The 21372-nt window shown below is 38.2% G+C and overlaps 1 protein-coding gene across 1 annotated transcript in view; it reads left to right on the top strand.

The window, feature by feature from the left end:
- The first annotated feature begins 928 nt into the window (after positions 1-928).
- apc2 (APC regulator of WNT signaling pathway 2) overlaps positions 929-21372 on the top strand; it is a 30415-nt gene continuing 9971 nt past the window's right edge. Inside the window, exons 1-8 of the mRNA XM_054602573.1 lie at positions 929-1078; positions 3740-3830; positions 4813-5134; positions 6076-6184; positions 7194-7307; positions 7553-7627; positions 19262-19360; positions 20571-20979. Coding sequence (XP_054458548.1) covers positions 944-1078; positions 3740-3830; positions 4813-5134; positions 6076-6184; positions 7194-7307; positions 7553-7627; positions 19262-19360; positions 20571-20979 — 1354 coding nt within the window. The 5' untranslated portion in view covers positions 929-943. The remainder of the gene's footprint in view (positions 1079-3739; positions 3831-4812; positions 5135-6075; positions 6185-7193; positions 7308-7552; positions 7628-19261; positions 19361-20570; positions 20980-21372) is intronic.

Here is a 21372-nt window from a genome sequence, read left to right as displayed (position 1 = left end):
CTCTGAATGTCAACTGAACCAACAAGGCAGAAAGACAGAGGGTTTATTTCTTAGATTAGAATAAAACACAAACTTTGGTTAAACGTCCAAAATGGATTTTATCTGAATGGGGTTTGGTGGATGTTTTTCTTTTTTCTGTTATACTCATTGTAAATCCTATATCATATCAAACTTTATTTGTGTCCTTTTCTTCTTCTTCTTTGAAGGAACAATCTGAACTTTGGGCTCCAATTTGTGATCAATATTTTACAGACTGAACAATGAACTGAATAAATAAATAATTGACAGGTTAATCAATATGTGTTTCAAAGCAGACAATGCGTGAGAAGTTTGAGATCCTGCTGAAGTAAACTCAACATTTCCTGCTGCTCCACATTTAAGCTTTTCCATCAGGGAGTCCTGTAGCGGTTTTAGGATGGCTTCAAACCTCTGTGTTACTTTTGCTTCGTGGCCCTTGAGCAAGGCTTTAGTTGGTGTGATTGAATTGGTCTTAATGGTGCATTCATGTAATGTCTGCAGAATGGGTAGAACAAGAAAACACCTGTTATTTTCCAATGTGGTTAGCCCGAGAGCTAACCTTGTAGTCACAAAACGTAAACAGCCTACATCAGCTTATTTTGCTGATTTATGTATACGTGGATTTTATTTGGATGTAACTGCCAGCGGTGTTGCATTTGCTGCCATCAGTTTAGTGTTTTTTGCACCACATGGTATATATAGTCGCTTTCAGAAATTCCCGATATGGCACCAACATGGGTTTATCACACCGAAGTAGCACCGAGCTGTGTGAAAGTGTCAAAGTGTATTAATATTCAAAGCAGTTTGATAAAACCTGCCAACAGTCTGTCATCACTCAGTCTAACACTCCTCCTCCTCCTCCTCCTCCTCCTCCTCCTCCTCCTCCTCCTCTGTGCTCTTGCAGGGGGTGCTGCAGAGTGTGACGATGGCCAACGCTTCCTACGACCAGCTGGCCCACCAGGTGGAGGCCCTCCGTAAGGAGAACTCCCACCTGAGGAGGGAGCTGGAGGACAACTCCAACCACCTGTCCAAACTGGAGACCGAGACCACCGGCATGAAGGTCAGTCCGAATACTCCAACACCAACAACACCACCAACACCAACACCACAATCACCAACACCAACAGAGTTAAAGGAGCAAACAGCTGGTTTCATTTTTCACAATTTTCACCATGTTTACTTAATATTTCTTCTTCTCAAAATCATCCATCAGGATTAGTTTCAGTACGCTGTGAAAGCTTTGTCAAACCGAAAAAACCTCTGAAACTAAATAAGTAGATGAGTATTAATATCATCGACCGTGATGCATTTTCGCTCTGGAGACAGTTTTGTCTCTGAAGCTTCACGTTTAACTGTTCAATTGAAGTGACAGGAAATCAATCAAAACTCTGATGGTTGGTTTCGAAAGTCAGCAATAATGAAAGGAAGGCTACCACAGGATGGTGATTTATAGTCAATCTGCAACATTAACGATTAAGCTGCCAGTTAAGTTCTTGATTAAATGATCAATCGTTTGGTCTAAATAATGTTGTAACTAGGGGGAAATGTCCATCATAAGCTCTCCAAGGTGACTTTATCTTACCCAAATATGTTGTTTTGTTAAATCAAGAGTCGCAAATCCACTTTTTTTCAAGCAGAGACAAAGAAAAAATGGTAAATAATGATTCATGTTGGTATTTTCATTTATGGCTTCAGCGATTAATAAAGTATCAAAATGATTGCAGATAAATTTTCTATCCACTGACGAATCACTTCAGACATATAAAAATTAAGAAAAGTAGAAATTGAGTTATTTTAAATATGTATATAGGATATATGTACTGCATATGTTTACAAAAATTAACCAAATCATTAATTTCTTTGTTTTTCTGTTCATGAAAATAAAAAATAAAAACACTCACTTGTAAAAGTATTATACCGTTGAACTCAATTGGGAAAAATATGAATATTCACTTATTATTTTAGAGTCATTTGAACTCACTTCCTCTTAAATCTTTTTTATTTAACATCTCAAATGACAACGTGAAACTGTGGGCTGAATCTAAAATGAACCACATTTGTTGGAAATAAAATATAAAGCAGGCCGGAAAGAGAGAAACCTGTGAAACCAGGCTAAGACCCAAAGCCTGCTGCAACATAAATCCCATCAGCTGCACACACACAAACACATATGCACGTGCACACATCAATGCGACTACACACACTCACATACAGATGCGGCCAGCAGCTGGATTATCTGAATGAACTCAGCTGGTTTTATCTGAATCAGGATGTGAATCACACAAACAGATTCCAGCTAACAGCAGGTGAGTCTGCAGGAGGACCAGGGACAATTTTCTCTCCACGTCTGTCTGCAGAGGTCTTCAGCTCGTCTGGACATGAAGGAATAACTTCTGTTTGTTTTTCTCTGGGATGAAGAAAGATTTTATTGGGTGTTCCTGGATTGACCTGTTTTATTGGATTTTTTTATTTTTATGGATCTATCTTTTTTTTTCGCTTCTTTGATACATTTTTTTTTTTATCGTGGCAATAAGAGTGAAAAAGAACCAGAGGACATTTTACATTTTCTTTTTTTGAGATTTAACCAACAACAGACATAGAAAAGACTGCAGGACTTAAAAATGGTGTTTTGCGTTCATGTGAGTGTGCAGACAGACAACACAGAATATGTCCTCAGAATTGTTTCTGGGAATTTGGAGCTTTTAATATCCTGAGGAGGAGTTTTACATTCCACAAGTACATACATATATCACAAAGACCGCTAACCCTATCCTTCTTTGTTGTAAACCTTTAAATGTACCTGTTTTTAGGCAAAATAATGAAGTTGACTTTAAATGCGACGGAGGGATTTAATATTTATTCTTGACAGTAAGGAGAATTCTCTGAAATGTGCATAATCATGTAAAGAGAAAACTTACATAAGTATAACAGTTTAATAGTTAAATTAAATAATCTATTTTATTTTTTATTGTGGTATGAAGTTGTTAGCGGGTAGGGTTGAGCTTGGGGACTCATACCTCAGTATTTCTATCCTTGCTTAAGAGTTAAGAACAGAGTGTGTTTGACAGTACTCTATTCTTAAAGACTATGTGTTTTTGTTTTTTTGTTGAAAAAGACAATTGTGTTTCCTCCCCAGTCCTTCTTACAGGACGGGCTCTGGTCTCACTACGATGCATTGTTTGTGCAAACTTGACTGCAGGAGCTGTTTAGTAGTCGCTGTTTATTTGCCAGACGGTTAACGTCTGTACAGTCTGTTACAACAAGACAGTGTAACAGACTTTACACACATTAGCTGTAGCTTGCCAACAACATACACACCAAGCTGTTTGTTTGAGGTCTGACTGAACGAAGCAGCTCTTCTCTTTCTAGTTTCTGGCCTCGTTCTTCTTTACGTTTATAAAGCAGACTCCTGAAATGTCTTTCATTTTACTTCATGCAAAAGATTTGCTTCACGTTCTGCATTAACTTACCTTTAGTCAGGTCTGTTACCTGGGACCAACTCTCCTTGGAAGACCTCCTCCAAGAGCCCCTAACAACAACACCTCCCAGTGTAACTACAGCACACAGACCCCTCCACTAAGGAACATTTTCACACATACATGGGCTTTGATAGGGTTTCAAAAAAAGGAGCATGGTTTCGGTATCTGAATCAAACCTTCAGCTGGCACTCAGGAGCTTTCCTGTCGGTTGATCTGTGGTTGTTCCTCCTCTTGTGATGCAGGAGGTGTTGAAGCAGCTGCAGAGCAAACTGGAGCAGGAGGCAGGAACACTGGCCTCATCTGGGAGGAGCGACGTGCTGGACCAACTCAAGGGTTGGTATTAGTTTTCATGATATCCATCTTCTTGTGTGACAGAGAAAAAAAAGGGTTTCACTAGAGTGTTGTAATGTTCCTTTAAAGTCCCGGCTCAGAAACAACAGATGACGGGGATTCTGGGTCTTCTGGTGTTTCTGAGGCTCCGGTGGGACCAATAATCATTCACACAGAAATTAATTGACTCAATCAGCTAACCTGATTGGCTGCAGCTGGCTCTGCTTCGTTATGACTAAATCCAATTAAACAACTAATTCATGTCAATTAGTTTGTCTGGACTGAAAATCCAATCAAGTCAGGCTGAGATCAACAGCAGATGGGATTATAGGATGAAGTCCAATTCTGTTTAAGAATGGATAATAGATGGAGGTGGAAGGGGAAGGGAGGAAGAAGGGAAAGGAAAGAGGGAAGGAAGAAAATGAAATGAGGAAAGGAGAGAGGAAGATGGAAGGAAAGGAAATTAAAGCAGGAGAAGAGGAAGAAGGAAAGTATGAAGGAAGGGAGGGAAGAAAGAAAAGAAGGATGGAAGAAGGAAAGGAAGGAAGAAAATGAATGATGTAGGAGAGGAAGAAGGAAAGAAGCAAAGGAAGGAAATTAAGGAAAAACGAGTAGAAGAAAGGGCATTGGTAGCTCAAAGTGTTAGAGATGCAAGTTAGTGATCGGAAGGTTGAGGGTTCGATCCCCAGAATGGCAGTTTTGATGGAAGAGGGAAAGGAAAGATGTCACGGAAGAAAATAAATGAAGAAGGCAAAAAGGAAAAGGAGGAAGGAAATGAAGGAAGAGGAAGATGAAGAAATCAGTTAAAGTGTAAAGTGAAAAGCAGCACTTCACATCCCCTCATCACCTGGCCCTTGAGCAAGGTCCTTCATCCAAATTGACTGCGTCATGATCAACTGTGTTTAGCAAAAGTAAAACAGCACACAGGGATTTCTGTTTGTGTGATGGATCGACTGACTGATTATTGACCCTCTACCGCCCTCAGAGCTCCACATGGACCTCACCAACTACTACGAACTCAAGCACCAGCCTCACAACCTGAGGCTGCTGACGGACAACCTCGGAGGGGCGGAGTTAGACGACCGCTTGGCTCTGCCTCCTACCTCCTGCTCCTCCTCCTCGGCGGTGAGCAGGACCAGGAGTCCGCTCCGGGCTCCGTCCCGCCTGAGCGCAGTGTCCGGGGGGGAGGCGACCTCCATCATGCTGCCGCATCACTTCCTGGACGGGGCGCCGCCCAAAACGGCTGTGATCAGCGGAGCAGATGGTCGGATGAGCGACCACCACCAGGAGGAGCTGTACAAGGAGAGGTGAGAGGATTCTTGTAGCTCTGATGGAGATCATGGCGATGTTGGTGGAACCATATTATTCTTTTTTTCAGAATGAGACATCCGCTACACGCTGCAGATATTCTCCACAGAATAAATCCTGAACTGAGCTTTTCCACAGTACCAAATATTAGCCATAATAATTAGAATATTTTTTTATAAAGATCTGTTTTATTGAAAGATGCTCAATTTACATTATCCCTACAATAGAAACGAAAACATTTCCATCTGTGCATTCACATTTAAAAGAAAGAAAAGGGAAGAATACATGTGCAGATACACGCAAATATACATAACTTATAAAAAAAACTGGTTAAATATGAATTATGATTTATTTTTACCTCTATTCTTTGGTTTTCAAATGTACTTATTTGCCAATACTAAAGGTTTGTTTATTAACTTTTTGCATATTTCATTAGATTGATCTTGATCTCTTCCCAGGTAAATGCATATTTTTTGTTGACCTGCTTTATTCTGCCTAAGTTTGTAGAGCATTTTGGTCACCTCATATTGTTTTCAATTTGTTGTAAAAATCAAATTTGACTTGATTTTACTTGACTATAAACATGACAATGACACTTAATTATATAAATACATGTAAAATAGTGATAATCCCATAAATAACATATTACTAATAATGAACATAACCCTATATTTAAAGAAAATATACAATAAATATATAAATACAAATTACCCACACAACCATACAGATGCTAAACTAGTGTTGAAATTTAGAGAAAGCATTCAGACTTTGTCCTGTTTGTTGATGGAGCTCATATCATCTCTGTAGCTCCACGTGTCACCGAGCAGTGGCCCCTCATCCCTCTCATTTATTGTGAGGTGTGTGTTGGTGGCCCGCGAGCGAGTGTGTTGAGAGATGGCACTCCTGACACTAACAGTGCTATCCGTGTGAATGTCTCTAGGAACCTCCTGCTGGGGGAGATCGACCGGGAGGAGAGGGAGCGCTGCTGGTACTTCAGCCAGCTGGAGGAGCTGTCACAGAGACTGGCTCACCTGCCTCGCATTGACACGGTGAGAACACAATCACACGCACACACACACACACACACACACACACACACACACACACACACACACACACACACACACACACACACACACACACAAAGAAAACAAACACACAAATCACACCTTTGCACTCAGCAGTGGTGGAAAGTAACCAAGTACATTTACTAAGTACTGTACAATTTTGAGTATTTCCATTTTCTGTTACTTTATGTTTCCACTCGACTTTGTCAGAGGGAAACGGAGTGCTTTTTACATTTATCTGATATCTTAAAATATTATCAATAAATAAACTATTTTAGGTTGGTGAGATAAACCTTGATGAGTAGTGTATAAAGTAATTACAATTAGATCCACCTTTACGAGCTGCAACACTAAAGTTATGAACACATGCATCAATATATGTAATACTATAATAGAATATGTAGTGATCTGAAAAGTGCCATTTTGCGTAAAGAGTACTTTTACTTTTGGTTCTTTAAGTATATTTTCACACAAATACTTCTATAGTTTTACTTTAGTCAAAATTAAATTTAAGTTTTACTGTGGAGTTACAACTTAACAAGATATAATGTATATGTTTATAATATTTAGTATTATTAATCTCAATCTGTAAAGCAACTCAAATAAATGTAGTGCGTTTAAAAGTACAATATTTCTACTCGGAGTGGAGTAGAAGTATGAAATAGCAAATAGAAAATAATCAAGTAAAGTACAAGTACCTCAAAGATGTTTTTACAGTAATTGAGTAAATGTACTTAGTAAGACACAGTGTTTTGTTCGACCAAAAGTCCAAAATATATAGACATATTCAGTTTACTGAGAAATAAAACACTGAAGAAACTGAGCCAAGAGAATGGATGTTTAGTTTGATTTACTAAAATGATTAATCATTCAACGAAACTGTTGGTGATTAAGTTGATGTTGTTCGACTGACAGTTGCCCTGAACAAGAAGTCAACGACTGTACTGTATTTTGTCCCTATAAAAATCTGATTGCAAATTTGTTGTTGTAGTTTTCTCTTCAGATGGATATGATCCGGCAGCAGCTGGAGTTTGAAGCCCAGCGGGTTCGATCTGTGATGGAGGAACGTTACGGTACCAGCGACGAGATGGTGCAGAGGACACAGGTGAGACCGAGGCTGCTGATTGGACGCTTATTGCACCTTCAGCCGACAGCAGATTATGTCATCAAATGATTTTTATTAAGAACAGATAAAAAAATCTGAATGAATTTAAATTAGTTTTTATTAAATTACATAGTTGAAACGCTGTTGACTGGAGGCAACGCAGACATCTGGTTGGTGGAAACACAGCACATCTGGACGTGTCTGAACCGTGTGTGTGTGTGTGTGTGTGTGTGTGTTTGTTGCAGATGCGTGTTGCTCGTCTAGAGCAGCTGGAGAAAGAGCTGCAGGAGGCCCGAGGGAGTCAAGAGACCCAGCTACAGGTCAGACATGCACACAATACACACACAATACACACTCAAACAGATGGAGCACACAAACAGAAATCCCACATACATAACGGCATACAGTAAAGCTTGTAAATATAAAGGGTTCATAAATGTTTCATCCTGGGCTTCAAATATTTTTAAGAAGTGACATGATGCAAAAGCAATACTGTTGGGAGTTCAGTCTTTTGGTTCAGGTATCTTTGACTTGTTTAGATCTTAAGGTGGTCTTATAGATGTGCTTCGAGTGTTAAGTCAGCTAAAGGTGGAGACACACTATTTCCGAATCGGCTTTGTCTGGACTGGTTGGACTGGACTGGGTCAGCTGGAACCTAGGCTGGAATGATGAAGTAATGTAGTGTGTGATATGTAAAGAGTCTAATATAGAGTCTTCATTCGCTGCCAGCTGTTCTCACAAAGATTTTTTTTCATCCATCTTTAATATTTGTAACGGACATCGGCAGCAGATGACTTTTGTTTCACTCATGGAGACGTGATGTGACCTTAAGGCTGGAACATGTTTCTTGCGCGCTCAGGGGTTGATCCAGAAACTCTAACATGTATGTATTTACATGTATGGATTTTGAGCATATTGAAATCCAGACAATTGTAGGATCACCCAAGCAGCTTTGCTTGAAGTTCGAATCCGCTCCTCTGTGATTCTCTGAGACCCACGATTTATCCAGAACACCATTCTTTGCGTTTACTTAAACTGAGGAGAGCCTTTACTCCAGCATTGCCCTCCACCTTACCCCTGAGTCTCGACTTGTTCTCATTGAATCACTGCAGCAGTCGTTCCCAGTCTAACTCAACCTGACTCAGCGACACTGAGCCATCATAAGCCCAGACCCAGAATCCCGCGTACAGAGGCTCAGTGAAAGTTGAGGTGAAGGTGTGAAGGTGGACCATGGTGTCCTGAGAGATGCAGTAGAATGAAAGAGAGCCTGCAGACCAGTTCAGGTAAACACCGACTCTGTGGGTGAAGGGTCGGGGCGAGGAGGACCTGAATCTCTTGTTATGGTGGCACGGTGTATAGATCCCCTCCGAACACTCCAGGCTCCAGGACCGCTTGTCGTGTCCCAGCAGACAACTCCCTGCGTCTCCATCTCTGGAGATGCTGTTGTAGGTGACGCCGATGTCGGCACCCCCACTCCACTCCACCTCCCAGTATACAGAGTCCAGCAGCCCCTCCCTGCACAGGACCTGAGGGCAGCGCTCAAACCGGTCTGGATGCTCCGGGAGCCGATAGTCCGACCACACTCGAGTGGCCATCCGGTTGCAGTCGGTCAGATGGAGCTCTGAGTTGGCTGTGTTGGGGTCCAAGGTCAAATAACACGCAACTGATGAACGGAGCAAGGATAAAGATTAGTTGATTCAGAAATGAATTTTGATAATCTGGTTCCTGCTACTTTTCTCTATTTCGTTCCATATCTTTAATTGAATCCTTTCAGGTTTTTAGACTGTTGGCCAGACTGAACAAACAATTGGCAGAATGACATTGGAAATTTGTCCTAATTTTTGTTATTTTATAGACAAAATGTATAAAACCCGAAATTATTAATTAGGTCTTATCAGTAACCAGAAAAATTGGTAGTTGTGGCTGCTAACAGAGATTTGGGCAAATTATGTTCAGATCAACAAATAATTTTCACATTATCTCAAGATGATAAATTTGTGTTTGAGCTATGCTCATATTTCCTTTTCGTGGCTGGTCTTTTAAGGTAACATTATTATATCATGTTATAATTGCAGGAACATAATGTCATGTAATAAGTTCTCCTCTCTTTAGAGATGAGTTCCTGGAACTAAATTTGAGCTATACTCTCCTCAGGAGGGTTGGCTGCAATGCTGGGATTTACAGGACTTGATTTTTAGCTTGTTACATTAGGATTAACAAAGTTATGAAGTTGTAATCTATGCAGATGATACTGTAATCTTTATCATAGACACAGAGAGACAAAATTTAAAACTCCTAAAATGTGAAGCAGAAAGACATGAAATCTATGTGAGCTTACAGTTTTTCACCGACCACAAGTCTCCTTCCAGCTGACCCCTACAAGAGCAGAAATAACCACAAAATCATACGCTGAACATTTTACAACAAAGTGTCACCTTTGACTACCTGAGGTTTGACTCACCTCATGTCTTCTTTGTTTGGGTTTCTCAGATTAAGGAGATTGATCCCAGAGGACAAAGGCTCCCAGAGAAGTGTCTCTGATGGCTTCATTTGTTGTTGTTCTTGTTCTTCTCCTTGTTCTTCTTCTTGTTCTTTTTCTTGTTCTTCGTCTTGTTCTTCGTCTTGTTCTTCGTCTTGTTCTTGTTTGTGTTCTTGTTCTTGTTCTTGTTCTTGTTCTTGTCCTTTGTTTATCCTCTTGTCTTCTGCTGACACCACAGAGGAGCTGTCACTCCACTCTTCACTCTCACACATCTGCTCGGCTGTAGAATTGATATATTGTTTAATTCATGTTACACAAAGTAAAATAATGAGGCAAAATTGTCTGATGTAGGCACACGTCAGTTTGAACACAACCCAGACAGAAAATGTTTCCATTGGAGAAATCTAATCTACTGTGTTACGTTTAATAAACACTAGTTGCATTATGGAGCAATGTTTTCATGATGCAATGTTTAGTTTGTTGTTGTGCATACGTATGAGCAGCCTCATTTTGCAGAAATACGAGCAATACATGGCAATATGCAATGCTCCGAGCTAGTGACATAGTATTTACAGTGAGAAAGACTATAAAGGACTTTCAACCAGGAGACCGATGTTCGAGACTGGTTTTCGTGTCCTTAAGTGTTTTTGAGTTATTGTAAAGTTCTGTCTATGATTTTTTTACGAAATTGCTTATTTGACGTACTTATTTTAAGCCCAACCAGGATGTTTTTCATAAACCTAACTAAGTGGTTGGTTGCCAAAACCTAAGACGAGGTACTTAGTTTAAACCTAACCACAAAGTTTTTCCTAATCCTAACTAAGTTGCTTTGGTGTGTAATACTACCATTAAACTGTTACCGTGGTGGCGGCACGTCATTTTACACATTATGTGCCACCAACACGTTTAGGCAGTCAATAGATTGCATGTGAGGGTTAAGTGATACACAGTCCAGCCAATGGCCTCACAGTATTCTCTTTATCCGCAGATGACATAAATGCCCCAAGAACTGCAGTCGAACTGCATCTTATTCTCCCTTCACCCACATATTTCTGGTTTCGGAATTAGCTACGTCAGACTATTTTTGTATTTGTATGTTTTTGATTCCTCATGAACTCAGATTTACACAAGGCAGAGCTAACATTGTACCTGATGCTGTGACATGAATTTGTTCAAAGCAGTGAAGGATAATCTGGAATCAAAGGTTTCAGGGTCTCTCCTTAATTGTTAGTTTTAAAGTGAAAAAGATCGAGCCTACCTGCCTGTGATGTAGGAATTATCTCCTCGGTTTGTTGTGTTTCAGAAGGACTTGTCGTTGTCCCATCAGAGACAGTTATATCCACTTCACTGTCCTCCACTTCATTCATTCTGTCTCCCATGTGGTTGTTGGTTTTTAGAGTATCGACCGTCTCTTCATTCTGCTCTGAGAGGTTATCCCTAAAACCAGCTTCCACTTGTTCATCACTCGTCTCTGTAAATGTTTTTTCCACTTTCTGAACGTTCTCTTCTTTTTGGGGAATCTTTTGGTCTCTTCTGAACAGACTCTGTAAAAAGGGTTCATCTGTCTTTCTAGCTTTTATCTTGAGGGTGTTGGTTGAGTCTGCAGTGACATTGCTGGTGTCCCTCTCTTTTGAAAGTCCGATTCTGAAGACGTTAGAGAAGTCGTCTTTGAAATTAAGAAAACTCAGACGGTTGACTGTCTTCTCTGCTGACTGACTGGTTTTAGGATCTATGGGCTTTGTTTCTTTGGACGAGCTGAAGATGCTGCTCACATCTTCTTTAAACTGGTTCAGGTCCTCTTTCAGGAGATCGAGCGTACTGGTGGCAGCTTTATTTTCTGCCTGACTTGATGGGCTTGTGTCTTTCTCCTTGAACACCTTGAACATTTCTTCCTTCAACTGACCAAAATCCTCTTTTATGGTGCTTTTAATCCTCTGACTCGCCTTAAGAAGGTCTTTCGTCCTCATGTTTTTGTCTATTTGATCTTCCGGGTCACAGTCATTGGTTGCCTTATCTTCTTGGATATGTAGTTCAGGCAGTTTCTGGTCGTTTTCCTGTGGAGGTTCCTCAACAAGACACATTTGTGTGTTTGTATTGTTGGAGAATTCAGAGAGTGCCTGTATTATCAGATATATGTGGAATTAGGAAGATTTATTAACATGCAACAATGCAACCCCTGACCTTGACCATTAGTAAGACTAATAAATAAGATAAAACAGTTATTTTTTGAAGACTAGTTCAAACATGTAAAAATGTAAAACAAAAACAAATGTATCATCAGAGATCTGCATAAATCGAATAACAACAAGATCTTTAGCAGTTTAATAAATGTTACTAAGGCACATAAGGAGATTAGGCTGTTCAAATTATTGGATTGCAGTTGAACATGTAACTGCATATCAGACTTAGAGGAAGCCTTTAATTAGAATAAACATTGGACCGAGAATAGAGCCTTGGGGAACACCACAATTAAACTGAGGTACAATACTGTATACAATAAAAAAAGTTCAGTTGGAGTGTTATGAACGTACATAGATAGATATTGATTTTCAGGTACTTCTTTTTAAATTGTATACTACTTTATACTTCTCACTTACTAAACTGTAATTCAGGAATGTAGGTGAAAAGTTACTAAGTACATTTACTCAAGTAAACAATTTTTGAGATACTTGCACTTTACCTGACTATATCCATGTTTGCCTATACTTCTACTCCACAACATCTCAGAGGCAAATATTGTACTTATCACTATGTTAGATTCATTTGATAAATAAAAACAAGATATATGTGTGTTGTGTGAGAGTGGTGACCACTGACCATGGCCATAATTAACAATAATAAATAAGCTAAACCAGAGTCTTTTGTTTTAGGCTTTGAGACAAGATATCTTGCAATGTGTGATGTACTATACAGCAATAATGTTAATGAAAGATAACAATAATATTCAGATTTTTTACTTGAATTGTCTTTGACAAGCTTTCTAACACTACTAATTTAAATTCAATGATCTGGGCTCAATTAAGGGTCAACATGTTAGCATTGTCATTGTGAGCATGTTAAAATGATGATGATAGCATTTAGCTCAAAGCTCTATCGTGTGTAAGTGCAGCCTCAGAGAGCTGCTAGTATGACTGTAGATTAATCCTGTTCAGTTCATCAAATGTAGACAGCAGAATTCCCACAATGCATTGCCACATTTTCAAACTACCTATCTAGGCAGACCAACAGTCCAAACCACAAAATCAATTCTTATAATTCAATCATATGAAACAGTGACAAGCCGTAAATCTTTGGAGAAGCTGGAGCCGTAAATCATTTGTATAATGACTTAAACATTGTTTAAAATTGCAACTGTCAAATGTTCTGTTTTAAACACTTAAAGTTACACCTACTCTGAACTCTCTACACATCTCAGTACATGTTCCGGCTTGTTTAGAGTTTTTCTGATAATCTGGATCACTCAGCGTCTCAGTCAGATACTTACAGCTGCTTCAGTCTCCATGTTTTTTGTCAGATTCCTCAGTTGAAAACACAACAAGAGTAAAAACCAAAAATACAGACTATCCTCAGTCTGAGTTGTTGTGGCTGGAATCTCTGTCTCTCTCTCTGTGTGTTTAAAAGGGACAGCCGGCATTCTTTCATTCAGCTGAACATGTTTCTAGTTTGACCAGTTTGTCTCCATTTTTCACTCCCACAGCTCAGCTTCTAGTTGGCTGATGAGTGCAGGAGTTCTGGTTGTTTTTTTCAGGGTTTCACTGAGCCATCTTTTCATAGTTTTTTTTATTATCATATACAACTATAAAACTACAAGCTTCAGGCTCTAAAGGTCAGGAATAAATGCAGTAAGTGAGATTTGTACATGTAAAGTTATAGTCGTTACATATTGTACATTTTTAAACATTTGAATCTCTTTAAACGTAATAGACGTTTAATGAGATGGTTTAAAACATGTTGGTTAAAGCTGCATTAACTGATTTTTTTCACCTTATGAAGTATTTGATGCTAATCAGCTGACGTGTCAAGTAGACAGATTCAGTGTTTCTTTTTGTTAAATAAGCTGCTGAAATTCACTTAATTTTCACAAGAAGTTTACTTCCTCTGATGAAATTATCACTATTTAAAAAAGATGAAGCATTTGAAACAGTTAAATCAGTAAACTTGGATTGTCTTCATGCTAATCGGTGGGTGGGGGGGGGGGGGGGGCGAGGTCGGACTCTTGAATTATACATTTTCTCAGCTGGGCTCATTCATTATTTAGCAGGTTGAACTCAATGTGACCCTTGACATACAAAACATGAAAAACATCACATTACAGTTTCAAATGTTTTTTACCATTGAGCACATTTACTTTATAAAAGTAAAATAAATGATTAATAAAAATAAACAGTATTTATACCGAATCCCACTTTCATAACATGATTAAAAAAAGCTTTACAATAAGAAACAATGGTTAAAAAAGTATTGATTTAAAAACATTAATTTTAAGTTTGAATCAATACCTATTTTGGAGATTTTCTTAACTAGCAAAAAGGATACAGTATGATGGGGACATATTCACTTGGTCAACAAAATAAAGATCTGCACTTTTACTTCACTACATTTATCTGATAACTTTGCAGATTATTAAAACAATTACTCAGAAATGGACCATTCTGCATGATGACTACTATTATTTTTTTGTAATTTAAGTATCTTTTGATGCATATACTTTGTATATTTACAGAAGTAACATTTAACTTGTAAAATAGAACTTCTAGACCTATTTGTACTTTTACAAAAGTGACAGCTTTGAGTACTTCTTCCACTGAGACACATTGATCACAAAACAAATGAAGAAGGTTAGAAACAAAATACAATAAAAAGCTGTAAATAATAAACAACAGTTGGAATGAAATAAATCTGAGAATGTAACTTTTGAAAAATAATGAACTACTTGTGTGATTGGCTTGGACTTTATAAACAACAATTAGTTGATTAATCCATAAGTTATCAATAGAAAATGTATTGGTAATAATTATGATAATCAATTAAACATTTAAATAATTTTCAAGGAAGACTTTCTGTGACTTGTTTGACAGTAAACTGTGGTATAATTGGTATTAATTGATAAAGTATTCAGCAGAATGATCAATATTAACATAGTAAATATTAAATATTAACCCAGAATGACTCTCAAATTGTTATTTTAACTTTTATTATCTTGTATGTTCTTCAGTGTTCTTCACATGAAGGTTCTGGTTCAGTAGAACCTTAAAAACATGATTAAACATTGTATATGCAGAACACTCTCCTCCCCCTCCTCCTCCTCTTTCTCGCTCTGTCGCTCTCCTTCTGGGCTCGTTGCTATGCACAGAAACAGGTTTTCAGAGCCGAGCTCTGATTGGCTGTTGCCAGGCTGAAGGGTTGGCACGGAGCAAGAGTGTCTGAGATAAAGAGAGTGAGGCGGTTCATCCTTTCTGCTGCTCTGCTTCCCTCTGAGAATACCAACGAGGCAGCAGAGGGATGAAAACATCAGCGTCAAAGAGACGAGGCGACACTAACTGCTTCATTACTACAGGCTCAGCTCATTCAGATAGCACAAACACACATTCTTTACATCCGTCCCTGCAGACAGCTTTCATTTAAGGTGTCCAGTAAGGAGTTTAGTTTGAGCTGCTCACTGCGTTTAAAGAACATTTAAAGATTCAACAGCAAGAATTCTTTCAGACTTCCTGTCAATCTGGATGATTCACACAACTCATTGGAGACAGATTTTCCTTGGCACTATTTCTATTTTAAGGTATGATAAACGTGTTAAAACAGACCGAAACCCCAGCGTGCAAATTTTAAGTTAAGAGAAACAAAACAAATGAAAAGACTGGGTCTGACCTGGTCCAAAACAGACCTAAAGATAATCAACCTGGGTGAGCTTTGAGGTGGTTTCAGCTCCCAGAATCAGACTAATGAGCTCATTTAATTCAGTTCTGTAATTTACTTCATGGATAGTGACAAACAGATTCAGATTAGATCAGCTTTAATTAAAAAACTGTGGGACAATGTTCTTTGTATATTCTGAAACATTTATAGGCGGAGTAAAATAAATTATAATAATATATTAATAATACATCTTATTTATACATCACCTTTCAAAACAAATGTTACAAAGTGCTTCACAGGCAGTAAAAGCAGATAAAGGAATCAAACATAAAAGCAATAAACTAATTTTAAAAACAGAGCAGCAGAAAAAAGATCAATAACAAAAATTATAGTTATAATAGTACTTTATTATTATTATTATTATTATTATTATTATTATTATTAGATAAAAGCCTCCAAATTCATGGGGACTACAGTAAATATATGTTTATTTATTATTTCAGTCCGAAAATATTGGTTAGGATAAACCATGCTCTAATGTATTTTTTTTTAATGTACATTATGTTCACATTTCTATTTATGTGCACATGTATTTGTTCAAATGATCTCCTGGGACATTATAATAAGGCTGTTCATATTTGTATTAGTGCAATACATTATAGCTGTTATAATGTATCATGCAAACCACCAAACTGGTTAATATAATTATTCATGAATTCATTCTCACATTCATAGTAGAGTTTCTGACTTAATCCATCTGAATTTAGACCTCCTTTTGCAGATTTTGATCACCAGAGCTATAATCTGAATCTCTCCTTTTTTCATCGCGCCCTATAAAGTAAATAATAGACATTGAATGAGATGTCAGACACACATGAATCATTGTGGCATGTTGGCAGAAAGTATTGCACATGGAAAAATGTACAATGGCCAAAAGTAAAGTAGCATAATATTTAGTAAACTGTGATTTTTTTTTTCTGGACACAGCTGATGTGTGGCGCAAAGAAATTGAAATTTGTCCTGCCAAAAAAATCATTAGCATCTAAAGGGTTCGTCCTCTGGGAAGCGGTTTGTCCACTTAGGAAGATCTTTGGCGATATTTTAGCCCAAATTGTTAATGGAAGTATTTACAATCTTGCATGTGCATAAAACAATGTCTGAACATAAGACCTATGATTGTTTTAGAACTGAAACTATCAACTGATTAATTGATTGCCAAATATTTTCACATTTGATAAGATGTTCTAATGTCCACGGTGACGTTTAAATTTCCCACCAACGGTCCAAAAGATAATCAGTTAAAAACAACAAAGAAAAGAAAGAAAAGCGGCAAATCCTTAAAAATCAGTGTGTTTGCTTAGTTAACTTAAGTTTATTAATATATGTTGTTATTGCACAGAGTTAAGGTAATGAGAAAACAAAGTAGTGTAGTGGCAAACAGTGGTAACCAGTAAGGGGTAGATACAGTATACAGTATGGACTAAAAGATATGAAGTACAGGTGTAAGTACAAGTAATGGCAATAGTGGACTTACAGAATAAGGGAGTAAGAAATGATAACAGTGTTTACACCACAGATCATATATATTTATCAATAATCATTGATCATTCATGGTGCTTCATTTGTTGGTACATCTGTAGTTTCCTGACAATCTGTCCTGCAGGTGTAGATAGCAGACGTAGCAGATGTCAGTCTCTGCTGCTGCTGATGGATGCATCAGTGAAAAGCAGATGAAGAGAATGTTTCTCCTCGTCTCCTCTCGTCTCGCTGGCGTCCATTTTGTGGTCATGTGTGGAGCTGGTTGTTTTAATGGAGGAGGTTTGGATCAGAGCCACAGCTTCAGTCACAAACACACAGAAAGAAATATTCTGATTTCCTTTGTTAGAACTCAGGCATGCTCACACACATACGCACACAAACACACGCACACACACACACGCACACACACACACACACACACACACGCACACACACACACACACACACACACACACACACACACACACACACACACTGAGCTTCATTTGGATTCACAGATTGAAATCCTCAGAGAGTTGAATCAAAGCTTTCATCCCCCCTCTCTCCATCCTGTCACTATGGCAACGCCTCAGGGCGTGATGTGAGTGTGTGTGTGTGTGTGTGTGTGTGTGTGAGCCAAAGACTGTCTGCATACAAAATGTGTATGTGTGTGTGTGTGTGTGTGTGTGTGTGTGTGTGTGTGTGTGTGTCGGTGGGTGTGAGAGGATTAGCAGGCAGTGGAATGAACGTTTTACAGTTTTTTGTAAAATTCTTCAATAAAACAGCAGACATGACAAATATTTCAATCTGATGGAAGGAATCACACGCAAAAAAGAAAAATCTGGTATTTGACTTATTTCAAAGATTACAAAACCCACAGAGTAAAAATAATAAATTATTTAAATAACCTAAATAGTCGTATAGACAACTCACCACAAAATAACCCTACATGTAGATTTCATCACTTCAGAAACCCAAAAAAAAGTACTTATTAAATCATGACAACAACATATGAAGAAAACAGCAAAAAAGAATAACCAATCAATACTTGAGATACATAAAGTGCCATACATTTGTAAAAAAAAAAGTTAAAATAGTTTGGTTTATAACATCAGCATTAAACCTAAACCTAAATATATTTATCACTTAAAATGTAAATCATGAAAACTAAAACCTAAATAAAGTAAAAAAGAAAAGAAAACCTTTGCCAGTGTAAAACTTTGTGTCTTAATTGTAACTCGAAGTCCCCCAAAATGAGTGTCACTCGTTGTGGTACAGTAGGTGTCAACCTTCCTAAAAAAGAACATTTATCATCCCTGAAGTGTCTGGACAGAAGAGTCTGTGGACAGAAGAGTCTGTGGACAGAAGAGTCTGTGGACAGAAGAGTCTGTGGACAGAAGAGTCTGTGTCTCACACGGCATTTCCTTCCCTTCTGCTATCTGTGCTCTCTACTTCACATGGCCATCATCCCTGCATCCCTGTCTCCACAGAGCTGCGGAGACAGGTCTGGCTATGTGAGACGAGTGCTTCTGTTATAAAAAAAAAAGATTCTTTAGCCGTTGGCCTGAAAACACACTGAAAGCAGAAATAGGTCAAAGCTGTTTTTCTTTCTCTTCTCAGGCATCCAGCCCAGACCAAACCTGCTGCACTGACTGTAACAATAAAAATAATAACATTAATACACCAATAAACTGCAACACAATCCCACTCGTGTTTTTTAATATGGAAACAAAAAAAGGAAAATGTCAACTATGTAACCCAAATCTAATGTAATAGATGTAATTGCTCAGTCAGTATTTTTTTTATCATGTAATAGATACATACAGTACATACATATGTACTTCTGATATAACTGGATCATCTCTGGCAGGAATCAGATACTCTGCTTGGTGCCCTGTTAAAAAGTCTGATCAAATCAAATTGTTTGTTCAGTTTCCCCACCTCATCCTCATGTCTTCTTTTTCTCTTTCTCTTTCTGTGTGTGTGTGTGTGTGTGTGTGTGTGTGTGTGTGTGTGTGTGTGTGTGTGTGTGTGTGTGTGTGTGTGTGTGTGTGTGTGTGTGTGTGTGTGTGTGTGTGTGTGTGTGTGTGTGTTTGTGCAGTTATCTGGAGCTGAGAAGCCCCCTGCTGGAGAACCAGAGAACAACGCGTCCTCAGCTGCTGCAGCAGGAACAGAAGCTTCTACAGATGGAGGAAGCAAGGTAACACATCACTGACCCACATGATGGTAAAGTGTTAATACAGATAGACATCATGACACAGGGTAGAATTTAACACATAGCGTTCACACTGATCAAATAATCAGTTATCTGTCCATAAATGTGATAATTTAACTGCAGTGGTGGAGGAAGTATTCAGATCCTTTACTTGAGTAAAAATACTTATACCACACCGTAATATTTAAACGCAAAAGTCCTGTATTGAAAATGTTACTTCAGTAAAAGTATGTAAGTATAATTAGGAAAATTTCATTTAAATATTAAAAGTTGAAAAATGCCCCCTGTGACTGTTTTACTATTATGTATTTTATAATTAGATTATTATTACTCATGCATTAATGTAAATTTTGCTCTATTAACTAATGATATATTTTCTTTCAATCTGCTAATAATTTTCTCTATTAACCGATCGATTGTTTGGTTTGTATAAATAGTGAGAAAAAGACAGTTACTCAGAGCCCAAAGAGACACCTTCACAATGTTAGTTTAGTCCAACCAACAGTCAGAACCTCAACATTTTTACTTATATATTACAATTAATAAAATGATTAAAAGGAAAAGCGGCAAAGCTTCACATTTTTGGATGAAAAATGACTTAAAACTTCAATTTTGTGTCAATATGATAATGTAAAATAATGTATTAATTGACTAATCGTTTCAGCTGTACTGTTTGTAGTACAAGTACCTCAAATTTAAAATAACAGCCATGTGGAAATTAAAATTCTTGTTGTCTAAGATATGTTTTTATTATACACACATAAAGGAAAAACTAATTAAATAATGTTTTTTGAGAGGCTGCATTAATTAAACCAAAAGTATATTGTGAAAAACTTCTCACTCTTAATTGTTTTATTACCTTTATTCAAGCTAAAGCATTGTTTAGAAACACAGTTAATGCAAGTTTAATGAGGTAATAATATAACTTTACCCCGAATAAATAAACTAAACTACAACATCCACAGTAAAGAAGTTGATTTTTATAGAAACATTATTTTGAATAAATCTCTCTGGAAGTAAAACAATATAAAACCTGCAGGATCCTTTTCAAAACAATGAGCATGGATGTGACATCTTTGTGTTGAAAACCTACAACGTACAAAACCAAAAAACAGAAATACTGCCAATTTCTTAATTAATACTGCTACTAATAAACAAAATTATATGAATTCAAGTTGTCATCCCTTCCCCTCAGGTGGAGATGGTGTTCTGGCTGCTCTCCATGCTCGCTAACAGAGATAAGGAGGAGATGTCTCGGACTCTGCTGGCTCTGTCCAGCTCTCAGGACAGCTGCATCGCCATGAGGAAGTCTGGCTGCGTCCCCCTGCTGGTCCAGATCCTGCACGAAGCTCCGGGCGGCGGCGACGGCAGACCCGTGGAGACGGCCGCGGTCGGTACGGCGACGGGCTGCAGCAGAGAGGCCAAATCCAGAGCCAGCGCTGCCCTCCACAACATCATCTACTCCCAGCAGGACGAGGGCCAGGCCCGCCGGGAGATGAGGGTGCTGCACATGCTGGAGCAGGTCCGGACCTACTGTGACAGCGGCTGGGACTGGATCGAGACCCACGCAGGAACGCCGTCACCTGGAGGAACCAAAACCACCGGTGAGTTATAGTCCTCTAAACACAGAGAACCCAAAACTACTGGTTGGTTATGTCTAAACCTATTAGATACATCTACTCCTCTACATCTCAGAGGTAAACATTCCACCTTTTACTGCACTCGGTTGTCTTACAGCTTTAGTTCCTTTGCAGATTATGATCAATACAAAATAGTCAATCACTTATAAAATAATGATGATTATAAATAGTAGTTAAAATTAGATCCACCTCGACCAGCTGCAACATGAATCATGCTTACCTATTTATGCATCAATAATATATAATCCAATATTGTGGTTGAGTACTTTTAGTTTTAGTATACTTTGATGCTTATACTTTTGTATATACTTCAGTTAATTTTCTTAATTGAAGACCTTTACTAGTAACAGTATTTTA

The sequence above is a fragment of the Anoplopoma fimbria genome, chromosome 8 (genome assembly GCF_027596085.1).
Source record: "Anoplopoma fimbria isolate UVic2021 breed Golden Eagle Sablefish chromosome 8, Afim_UVic_2022, whole genome shotgun sequence".
Classification (NCBI taxonomy): domain Eukaryota; kingdom Metazoa; phylum Chordata; class Actinopteri; order Perciformes; family Anoplopomatidae; genus Anoplopoma; species Anoplopoma fimbria.
The sequence above is the reverse complement of the archived record's forward strand: the minus strand, read 5'-3'. Positions and strand labels throughout refer to the sequence as shown.